Genomic DNA, 12,564 nt, shown 5'->3' on the forward strand with positions numbered 1-12,564 from the left:
CACAGAGTTCAGTTCAGTTCGCAGTAATCGCTGTTGTGTCGTTGGGGGGAGAGGGAGAGAGCGCGAATGCTGATATTCAAATCGGATTCAACAGACCTTTGATATTCCTTGCAGTTAGCTTTCGGCGCAAGCCCTTTTTAATGTCTTCTGAGGTCACTGACTGTGACCCCTCCGTTCCGGATATGATCGTTCTTCTGCGGTGAACCCGGCACCCAGGCAAGGGTGGACACACACACACCAGGTTCCCGCCGATTGTACCTTCTCACCCTGTGCGTCTATGGTTGGTCTCGCGACCAGACCTCCAAAACTTCCACCAACTTGTGGGGGCACACTGCACTTCCAGGGTCTCGTTATCTCGTGATGTTGTGGTGTGTCCCTTGCCCTAGCGAACCTGTTCCTTTTATCCCCCTGCTGGGGTATCGTCTGTCCATCAAACTTCAAACAGTTCAGGTTCAAAGCAACCGGTCTAAACAATACTTGGAACTGTGTCTCTCTTCGTTAATCTCTCTCGCCCCCCATTAACATTTCTGAATGTTCCCCCATTGTCTTTCTTATCGGCCTCAATCTTCTGATAACTTGGTATTTTGTCACACCCCCACTTCCTTTTCAGCCCTGATGAAGGGTCTTGGCTCAAAACATGACTTTATTCCTCTCTATAGATACTGCCTGACTTGCTGAATCTATTCAGCATTTTGTGTGTTTGTCTGGACTTCCAGGATCTACAGATTCTCTTGTGTTTATCATACAGAATCATCCCTAACATCAGAAGCATAGGGTTGGAATCTTTAACCTTGTATTGTATAAAGTGTCTTAGAGGCATGTGCACAGGGATGCCAGAAAAAGATGAAGGATGCAAATTCAGACTAATAAAGGACCAGATCTGGTGAAGTACATGGCAGTTCTTCACACAGTAACACTGCAAGATTCAGAAGAGCAGACAAAGTATCTTTAAGTAACTGATGGAGGCAATGAAAGATGAATTACTGTATAACAGGATAAGTGGGCACCACTGTCCACCCTATGCAAACTAGGGCATCGTCTGCTGGCAACAAATGACATTACTGCAGAAATTAATAAATAAAAAAACAAAGAAATCGAGTTGAGGTGGTGGTTTATGGATCTTCATTAAGGTAGGGGTTGGAGAGGTGGGATTGGCTCCATTCATGTGTAGATCATATTGTGTGAATATTCATTCTATAAGCTGCTGGTTTAACGTAAAGTAAGATTAAGTGCATTTTAGAAGCACCTTGAAACATCTGTATCTGCTACTCCAATGAACAGTTAGTTCCCTCGTTCCATTTATTAGAGGCAGTTTATTAAAAAATATATTGTGGCTGAATCTACACCCACCTACTGTAATTAACATTTGTGAACAATTTTCTATTAGTGCACATATATTCCAACATTTCTTCATTTCCCCATAAAGATTCTCACAACTGATTCAGAAGTAAAGCCACAGAACAACTATTGGACCAATATAAACACAAGCCTTAGCTTGTATATGATTATAATATCATGAATATGGGAATGAAATCTTTTATTCTATAGTAGCAGAGCAGATAGTAATAATCCCCATAATTTAGTTGGTTTAGGGCAGTGGATCCCAACCTTGGGCGCTGGATCCTTTCACGGGAAGGGCCAAACCTGAGGCCATTAGCTTTGAGGTAATACAGTTAAAAACTTCACAAGTTTAAAAAAAAATGAATGCATGCGTATATTGCACAGGCATTTCCCAGGTTACAGAAGGGTTCTGTTCTGGTCAATTATCTATTTTCTATTGTAACACTTTTCATATCACACTACACACACTTGCTATAATTATTTCAGTCAATACTCACCCCAATTAAACTAATGGAATATATTCTGAACAAAGTCATTCATGCATACCAGTAAACATTTTATTATGATTAATAGCTTGCAAAAGGCTTTAAAGATGTATGGGATAATTTGCAAACAGTTACGTCATGTGTAACCCAGAGGCTGCTGCATTAACATTACATCTTGCAGAGTTTCCAAGATTCCCATGAAATTCTGGGTCAGGCCCAGCCCTTTAAAAGGTGCAGGCACTGACATCATCAGGCATTTAAGGTGCACAGTGAATGGTTGCATCAAATGATTAAAAAAGAAAGAAAGAAAGGAAGGAAGAAGATTTTGCGGAAGCTGGAGATCCAGAGCAACAAACACAAAATGCCAGAGGAACTTAGCAAGTCAGGCAGCGCCTGTGGAGTCGATGTTTTGGGCTGAGACCCGTCATCAGAACTGGAAAGAAAGGGTAAGAAACCAGAATATGAAAAGGGAGGGGAAGGAGTACAAGCTGGCAAGTGATCGGTGAAACCAGGTGAGACGGAAGGTGGGAACGAAATGAGAAGCTGGGAGGTGATAGGAAGAAGAGGCAATGGGCTAAAGAAAGAGGGATCTGGTAGGAAAGTGGAGTGGACCATGGGAGAAAGGGGAGGAACACCAGAGGTGGTGATGGGCAGTAGAAAAAAAAAGGGGCAAGAGGGGAGCCAGAATTGGGAAATGAGGAAAAAAGGGCGAGAGGGAGAAATCACTGGAAGTTAGAGAAATCTACATTCATGCCGTCAGGTTGGAGGCTACCCAGACAGACTGAGGTTTAGTTTCTCTAACCTGAGAGTGGCCTCACTGTGGCAGCAGAGGCAGCCATGGATCAACACTTTGGAATGGGAAGAGAAATTAAGATGGCTGGCCACTGGAAAATCATGATTTAATGAGTGAGAAATAAGATTCATTCAGTAAAGTTGGGAACCAGTGCTTTAGTGAGACATGGGGATGGAGGAGGTGACTTCATTGACCAGCATGGAACTTGCCTGGCTTTTTCTTGATCATGTTCTCTGCTTCAATTGCGGTGATGGCAGAGACGGTCGTGAATACGTGTGCACAGTGCGCTGTTGCTCTTTCTATGCAGTAGCGATGGTAGATCTGTCTTTCTCCTGCTTCCTTGTCAACATCAAACTGTTTCCAAAACAGAGAACGTGGGAATGAACAAGCTCAGAATTATTCAGCCCCACACAGTGTAAAAACAGACCCTTCCATCCTCCAACTCCACACCAACCAATAAACACCAATACCATACAAAGAATTTGTCTTTTCATCACTGAGAAATCATGAAACAAGATCATTGTTAGAATCTATACTTACAATTCTGTAGCCATTATGTATTACAATCAGATTTGACAAACTAACATTTACTTCAAGATCAGATGTCCTTACAAGGGGTTGTCCTGACTGTAAAAAAAAGGTCAGCAAAGCCCAGAGGGCCAATAGCAGAACACAGCCATTTTCCATTATAGTTTGCTTGTTAAATTCCATTGATGGGCAGATCCCCAAAGGCCAGAGCATTCCACAAATGTCAGGTTTAAGGAGAAGGCACTGAGTCTTCCATGTCAATGGGAGCTGCTGAGAGATGTAGTACAGTTTGACGAGACTAAATGCCCAGTGCCTCTCTGAGCGCTTCACTTCCGAGACAAACATTGTATGTGCACAAACATAAAACTAATTTTAAATTCTGTGAAGAGATAGATGCAAATTTACAACATGCACGAGAGGTTTAAGCACCAATTCTGGTAAGGATGCACTCTGTTCCAATCTTTCCGGAAACATCAAGCAATTTAGCACAAGCTTACTAAAAAAAAATTACAAGATTACTATGAAAGAAATGACTACTTTGTTGACAGCTTTTAGGTGCACAGATTTTTTAAAAAACAAAACAAAGAAACAATTTCTCCTTTGTGAGAATGTCAGCTGATTAAAAATAAAATGTCAGGCAGAGTCTCTTCTCAGTCTTTTTTCCCCTCCCAGAAAATTAATCTCAGTGTAGTACATGGTGACACATATACTTTGACAATAAATTTCCTTTGACCATTTTTCCCACCACCTTGTAGGGATTGCTACATTTCAAGCCCTACTTAAATGAACTCAGTCCCCATCACACATCATCCAGACCCTCAATCATTTCTGGGGCAACATTGTTTTGTCTCACCTCCTCCCCAATTCCTTTATAACCCCCCACTATTGACACTGCCAAAGTAAACTTGTCCTTTCAATCTGCTCTTTTCAGGGTCTTCAATTACACACACTTCAAAACACCGCCACTCATACTCGTCCATTGAAAGAAATTCACTTCAGCCTATATGCATTTCTTACTGTAATTTAAAGTACATTTTATGTATTGCATTCTATTGCTGCCACAAGATAACTAATTTCACAACATGTTTGTGAATGGGATTAAGGGAAAGAAATTGACCATGATTAAATTGCAGAGCAGTCTAATTATGCTCTTACATCTTATTTATATTACTGTAAACCCAATCCCACTGTTATAAGACTATTAGTTTGCTAGTACTTTAAATTATGAGGTCAAGTCCAATCAACTTCATTATGATCTTGTACCTTATCATTTACCTACACTGCACCCACTCTGTAGCTTTCTCCAGCACTGTTATTGTTTTACCTTTTCCTACCTCAATGCACTGCAATAATCTGATCTGTATGAATAATATGTAAGACAAACTTTTCACTGCATCTCGATACATGAAATAATAAACCTGTTCCTATTATTTTATAGGACATTTATCAGAACTTCACTTCACACTGAGGCTATGTCCACACTATGCTGGATAATTTTGAAAACAAAGCCTTTTCTCTTCGTTTTGACCCTCTGTCCACACTAAAATGGCGTTTTCATCCCTCGAAAACGGAGATTTTCAGAAACGGTCTCCAGAGTGAATAAATCTGCAAACGCCTAATATCCGTTGCAGCGTGGACATGGTAAATGGAGCTTTTTAAAACCGCTGTCATGACATGCCAGAACAGATGGTGGCAGTGCAGCATTTCATTGTTTTCTTATTATTACTTTTGCCAAACAATTGATCCTAGAGCATACAATCATCACAGCGATATTTGATTCTGCGCTTCGCAGAACCTAACAATTTCAGAACAGACGGCAATGAGACTGGAGCGCGAAGAGTTAGAAAAGTACTCACCAAATACTTCAACCCATAGCTTACTGAATAAATAAGTATACTCACTTTGCCCTGTTTTCTGTCCTTGTTTGTATGAAGGCAAGGACAGAAAACACCCTCCGCCACCTCCAGTTTAAATTCCATGCAGAATATTTTGGAGGATCAAGAACCAAGAAGATTTACCTATTTATGCAAGTACTTCTCTGACAATAGATGTGTAACAGCCTAATGTAACATTTTATGGAAATACAAGACAACACTGATGCAGACATGTTTAAAACATTTAACAAGGTGCTTTATTAATGTAGATTTAGTCAGTTTCTCTAATGGTCGTTGTCAGCCGGGTCATACTGTCCGTGACCTCCCTGTCAGTTGCTTCCATACGCTCCAGTGTTTTAGTTTAAGTTTTAAGTCCTTCTGCGCGAGAGCCAAGAGCAATTTCTTTTAAGTTTTTCTACTCCGTAACTTGTCAATCATGCACCAAGTATACCATTTCCTCTTCGCTTGTTTTCTGTGTGTCCTGTGCATGCCCAGGAGGAGATTCGCCTAAATATCCGTCTAATGTGGACAGAGATATATTGAAAAAAGCTTAGTGTGGACACCTGTCATTTTTACTTGAAACTGGCGTTTTCAAAATTATCCGGTGTAGTGTGGACGTAGCCTGAGTGACCACTTTATTTGGCACCTCCTGTACCTAATAAAATAACCACTGAGTGTATGTTCCTGTCTTCTGCTGCTGTAGTCTATTCACTTCAGGGTTTGATGTGTTCAGAGATGCCTTACTGCACACCTGTTGTAACGCATAGTTATTTGAGTTATTGTCACTTTGCCAGTTTGAACTAGTCTGGCCCTTCTCCGCTGACCACTCTCAATAAAAAGGCGTTTTCACCCACTGAACTGCCATTCAGTAGATGTTTTTATTTGCTTTTCGCTCCACTCCCTAAGCTCTAGAGACTGTGTGAAAAACCCTGGGGATCAGTAGTTTGAGGTACTCAAACTACCCTGTCTGGCACCACCTATCATTCCACAGCCAAAGTCACTTAAATCTTTCCCATTCTGATGTTGCATCTTTTGACCATGTGCACATGCTTTCATGCATCAGGTTGCAGCCACATTAACAAGGTGTCCAGGTGTACCTAAAGTGGCCACCGAGAGTCGATTCATCAGGACTCTCCCCAACTTCCACATACTCGCCTTCCAAGGACAAGTCTCCAGAAACTAGATTGCAGATTCTCACTTAGCACAAGCACCTCCTGCCACCTGCCCTCCAAAGTTGTGTACCATAGATATAATATAGAGCCGGCCATATACTTAACTCAGGCCCAAGTCCAGAGACAGATTTCTTAAAAACATAAATCATTCATTATTACCATAAAGTAATGGATATCAAGTGAAACTAGGAAGATTCTGACTATATTCACCTTCACACATCAACATTTGCTCTATTCAGCTGCAATCTTTCATTTATTAACTTCCTGCTCTTGAATAACCTTTGTCCTTTAACTTTACTTGTCAATATTTATTTTATGTCTCTTCTTATACTTGATCACATTTTTTAAAATATAAAAATATCATCCCTTGCGTGAAGTATTGAACTCTAATTCCTAACAAAGTAGTGAAATAATTTCATTTTCACTCTCGAATATTTCTGCCATCTCCAAACCTGAATACTTGAAACTGCAGGAAGAAAAAGAGTTCTGAATTGTCCAGTCCTGAAGATGGGCCTCAGCCTGAAATGTCAACTGTTTGTTCATTCCCATGGATACTGCTTGACCTGCGGAGTTCCTCCAGCATTGTGTGTATTTGGATTATACTTTATTGTCGCCAAACGGTTGATACTAGAGCATACAATCATCACAGCGATATTTGATTCTGCTCTTTGTGTTCCCTGGAGTACAAATCAATAGTAAATATTAAAAATTTAAATTACAAATCATAAATAGAAAAGGGAAAGTAAAGTAGTGCAAAAAAACCCGAGAGGTAGGTCCGGATATTCGGAAGGTACGGCCCAGATCCGGGTCAGGATCCATTCAGCAGTCTTATCACAGCTGGAAAGAAGCTGTTCCCAAATCTGGTCGTATGAGTCTTCAAGCTCCTGAGCCTTCTCCCAGAGGGAAGAAAAGTGTGTTGGCTGGGTGGGTCGTGTCCTTGATTATCCTGGCAGCACTGCTCCGACAGCGTGGGGTGTAAAGTGAGTCCAAGGACGGAAGATTGGTTTGTGTGATGTGCTGGGCTGTGTTCGTGATCTTCTGCAGCTTCTTTCAGTCTTGGACAGAACAACTTCCATACCAGGTTGCGATGCACCCCAGAAGAATGCTTTCTATGGTGCATCTATAAAAATTAGTGAGGGTTTTAGGGGACAGGCCGAATTTCCTTAGCTTCCTCAGGAAGTAAAGGCGCTGGTGGGCCTTCTTGGCAGTGGACTCTGCTTGGTTGGACCAAGTCAGGTCATTCGTGATATCGACCCCGAGGAACTTAAAGCTTTTGACCTGCTCCACTTACGCACCACCGATGTAAATGGATTTCTAGCATCTGCAGAATTTATGTTTATGAATTGTCTTACTGCTCATTACTCACCCATTTACAGGAAGGAAGTGGAGGCTTCAGAAAAGGTGCAGAAGAGGTTTACCAGGGTGCTGCCAGGATTAGAGGGCCTGAGCTACAAGGAAGTGCTGGACAAACCAGGGTTGCTTTTTTCTGGAATGAAGTCAGAGGGGAGAACCTGAGAGAATTTATAAAATTTTGAGAGCCAAAGATAGGAAGAACAGTCAGAATATTTTTTCCTGGATAGAAATGTCAAGCACTAGAGGACATTCACTAAAGTTGAGAGGGGGAGATTTTAGAAGGTGAGCAAGGTAATTTTTTAAATTTTACTGTACAGAGTGCGTGGAAGGGACTGCCAGGCTAGTGTGGAAACAGGAAAGATGTTTTAGAGGCTGTTAGATAGGCACATATAGCTGGCCGGTGGTGTAGTGGCATCAGCACCAGACTTTGAGGAGAGTGGTCCCAGGTTCAAGTCTGGCTTGCTCATTGCATGCTTTTATCTGTGCATGAGCAGTAAGCTAGCAACTCTGTCTTGTTTTTTTTTTTAAAAAAAGAAGAACAAATGCTGAAGAAATGGCACGGTTGCTGCCTGATGCACCACAAGGCGTGGAGAGAAACAACACAGATAAGCACATGAATAAGCAGGGAATGGAGAGACCAATGATTTGGAAATAGGCAAGTACCTTCCTTAAGCTGTTTTTGACTAAAAGCTAAGGTTCCTTACATTTGTGTGTCAATCATCACTGCAATTCAATTGCATTAAACACTGAATTGATTGTTTTGAAGTAAATCATTAGGAACTATCCAAATTATTTTTGTCTAATTCATGGTCAGTTTCATGCATCTCCCAAATTTTGGCATCCAATTCTGCCTCACATCAAACCAAATCTTGGCAGATTCTCATCCACCTTGACAGTTTAACTTGGCTTCTCCACAGCATTACCTATTGAGCCTTGCCATATCAAAGTTCTCATTCCAGCTTTCGGCCATCACGCATACAAAATTTAAAAGCAGCACCACGGTTGACTTGCATACAGGTCAACCAAAGGGAACTAGCGTAGCTTTAATCTGGAACAGGATCTTACTCCAGCTCCCTGCATCCCAAGTGTTTTATTCATATACTGAACTCTCACATCTCTACCGTAGCACACATCGTTTCCCCAACAGAACTAACCACCAATGAACTCAACCAGAGTTCTCTTTACAGAGAAAGGGCACGCCGTTCCAAAGGTATCTGGATTATCCTGTGTAATGTAACATTACCTTTCCACAACACTGGTCCATTGGTGAAGGCTCAGCAATAAAAGACACAGGATTTTCCCTGCAAAGTAAATCTATCTGCTTTATGAAAATACCAGAGATACTCAGCACTCAGCAGGGCAGGCAGTTCCTGAGGTGGGAGGAACAAGGTTAACATGCTAAACCAAGATCCTTCAATATCAATGTTTATTTTTGCTTTCCAATTACAAATTCTCTGCATCTTGCCTTCCAGAAAATCAAATATTGAAGTACAGCTCTTCTCTCCAGTGGGGTTTCCATTTTTGTGTTTCACCTGGCCAGACATCCCACCCTGCAAAAACTCATTTCAGGGAGGTAGCACCCCACCCCCTGCAACTCCATATTCCACCCTCCCCAACGCCCCCCCCCCACCCAACCCCACCCCAGTCAACCTCCAAGGGTATATGTAATTCTTTGTTTAGTGATTGTGTCTGATCTGTAAACCAAGTTGGGTATATGCAGAAAATGTGACATTAAAATATGTACTTATCATGTTTATTCTATTACAACTTTAAGCAAGTCTACAGGGAGTTTGGCCTCACCATGTAGGACAGGGGTCCCCAACCTTTTTTGCACCATGTGCTGATTTAATATTGACAATATTCTTTTGGACCGGCCGATTAAACACAGGGCATATTTTCCTCATATTTTCCTCACATGAATATAGTGATGTCAATAGCATCATAACATTTTAAGTAACGTTTGGATATTACACACACAGCACATATTTTCCTCGTATGAACATATAAAATCATTGCAACACACCAATATCGTTGAATCAGTGGGAGCCCTGGGCTCGTTTTCCTGCGACAACACGGTCCTATCGAGGGGTGATGGGAGACAGCGATACTCGAAGGGGGTTTTCGTATGTCCAGTCTATTCCGCAATTCAGTTTTCGTTGCATTCATTGCTGAAAACACCGCTTTGCGGCAATACGATGTTGGAAATGGAAGCAACGTTTTCAGTGCTTCCGTGGCTGTCTCAGGATATTCAGCCTTGACTTTCATCCAGAATGCTGGCAGAGATGTTATGTCAAACAAACTTTTCAGCCCGCCGTCATTTGCAAGCTTGAGGAGTTGATCTTCCCACGCTGACATGGATGACGTGCGGGTAATGACCTCGCTTGCGTTCGTTCAACAGTGCATGACAGGGAATGAGGAAAGGTGCAGCTGACTCATATTGTTTCATATCACCAAATCATATCATTTCCTCGTGGCCCGTAGTTGGGGACCACTCTTAGCACAAAGAGAGACCAATCAGGATGCTTGCTCTCCCTCTTTTTCTCAAAAAAATCGATTTTCCGTGATATTGTACATAATTTCTGGGTGTCAGGGAGCCACTATCGATATGCAGGAGACTCCCGGAACTTCCAGGAGAGGTGGGATGTCTGCCTGGCTCTCACATCAGTCTACCTTTTGACTAAGTGTTATCTAAAATTATTTCCACAGCAACAATTCTTTGGACACACCAAATGCAATTGCGTCAACTGAATAACTACAGTCTCTGTCTTATCCCAGACACTCCCCTGTTATCACTAATCCTTCTTCGCAATTCTAAACAATTTTTTCCCATTTCCCCCCAATCCTATTGATCCAAAACTTCAGTTATGTTCTTCTCTCCATAAATGCTGCCGGACCAGCAGAGTGTACCCAGTGGTTTGTTATATTGCATTTTCCAGCATTGTTGTGTTTGTGCTTTTCACACCACTGCAGGATTAGCTGTCCAGTTTTCTTTTGGCCCACACCACATTAATTGTCCCTAGTTTTGGGATGAATGTGGAGAGAGCTGATAGGGACAAAATAAAAAAATGGGATTAATGTAAATAGGAACTAGATGGTCAGCACAGACAGTGGACTGAAAACTCATTTCAGACAAAATAAAAATTCAGAATGAAGTAGAATTCATGGATGGAAGAAAAAAACAGAACAATTTACTCAGGAGATTGTAGACGTACACCAATTGATTATCTTTGGAGAATACTTAAACAGATATTCAATCCATTCTAGACTGAGCTCTTGTACCTACAGTTAATTTAGGACACATTTATAATTCACCATAGCCCCTTCCTGTAGGGCTGAACCTTTCAGCCGACATCAACATCTGTCAGTGATATTGTCAAAAGACAAAGTTGTATATATTTTACTTTCCTTTATGAAAAGTAATTTCTGATGTTCGCTCCAATTCTATGCTCATGTTCCCTTGATCTTGCTAACTTCCTTGTGGTAAAGTTCTTTGAGGGGTTGGGGGTGAAACATGTCGCTCCTCAGGCAGGAGTTGCTTTGGATCCACTCCAGTTCACCTACCATCACAACAGGTCCACAGCAAACGCCAACTCATTAGCTCTTCACTCAACCCTGGGACATTTAGATAGTGAAGATGCATACATCAGGGTGCTCTTCATTGACTACAGTTCTGTATTAAACAATACCATTCCCTCAAAACTAACCAACAAGCTCTACGACCTAGGCCTCAATATATCCTTAAACAACTGAATCTCACTTGCAACCCCCAGTCAGTTCAGATTGGCAAAAACGTATCTACAATCACCATCAACACAGGTACACTAAAAGGCTGTGTGCTTAGCCCCCTGCTCTACTCACTTTATACTTATGACTGAGACCAAGTACAGCTCCTATGCAATATTCAAGTTAGCTGGCAAACCCATTGACGTTGGCCAAATCAAACAGCATTTAGAAGGGAGATGGAAAATCTGGCTGAATGGTGCCACAAAAGCAACCTCTCACCCAATGTCAGCAAACCGAAACAGCTGATCATCAACTACAGGAGGGAAAAACTGGAGGTCCATGAGCCAGTCCTCATCAGCGGTGGACAGGCTCAGCGCCATCATTTCAGAGGATCCGTCCTGGGTTCAGCACATAATTGCTATTACAGAGAATGCACAAAATAGCCTCTACTTTCTTAGAAGTTTGCACAGATTCAGCACATCAAAAACTTTGATACATTTCTATTGATGCACATTAGCAAAAATACTGACTGGTTGCATTATGGCATGGTATGGAAACACCAATGCCCTTGAATGGAAAATCCTATAGAAAGTAATGGATACAGCCCAGTCGATCACGGGCAAAGCCCTCCCCACCATTGAGTACATCTGAAAGGAACGCTGCTGCAGAGATGCAGTATCCATCAAGGAACCCCACCATCCGGGCCCTGCTCTTTTCTCCCTTCAGCCATCAGGAAGGAGCTGCAGTTCCCACACCAGCAGGTTCAGGAACAGTCGTTTCTCCTCGACCAGCAAACTCTTGAACTGGACAGAATAGCTTCACTCACTCCAACACTGAAGTGATTCCACAACCTATGGATTTACTCTCAAAGACTCTGCAACTCATGTTCAGTATTTACTACTTACTCATGTAGTATTGTTTTTTTAATCCTTTTATATTTGCAGGCTATCTTTCGCACATTGGTTATTTGTCCACCTTTGTTGTGTGTGGTTTTTCATAGACCCGTGTTTCTTCCTAGTTACAAAGAATGCCCACAAGAAAGTGAATCTCAGCAGAGTACAGTATATAGTGACCTATGTACTTTGAACTTTGATTTCGTCATCGTCGTCGTCTGAACCCCTAGTGCCCAGAAGGCACATGGGGCCTCCGAACTTTGATTTACTCGAAGAAATTAAGTTCTCCACATCTACCCCAGCAAATCTCTTTTTTTACTCAACCAACACACATCAAAGTTGGTGTTGAACACAGCACGCCAGGCAGCATCTCTAGGAAGAGGTACAGTCGATGTCTCGGGC

At 41.9% G+C, this 12,564-nt stretch overlaps 1 protein-coding gene across 2 annotated transcripts in view; it reads right to left on the minus strand.

Moving 5' to 3' along the window:
• Nucleotides 1-12,564, minus strand: part of gys2 (glycogen synthase 2) — an 81,594-nt gene that overhangs the window by 45,793 nt on the left and 23,237 nt on the right. For both annotated transcript variants that reach the window (XM_072241834.1, XM_072241835.1), the window contains exon 5: nucleotides 2,829-2,973. In XM_072241834.1, the coding sequence (XP_072097935.1) occupies nucleotides 2,829-2,973 (145 nt within the window). The remainder of the gene's footprint in view (nucleotides 1-2,828; nucleotides 2,974-12,564) is intronic.

The sequence above is a fragment of the Mobula birostris genome, chromosome 23 (genome assembly GCF_030028105.1).
Source record: "Mobula birostris isolate sMobBir1 chromosome 23, sMobBir1.hap1, whole genome shotgun sequence".
Lineage (NCBI taxonomy): Eukaryota > Metazoa > Chordata > Chondrichthyes > Myliobatiformes > Myliobatidae > Mobula > Mobula birostris.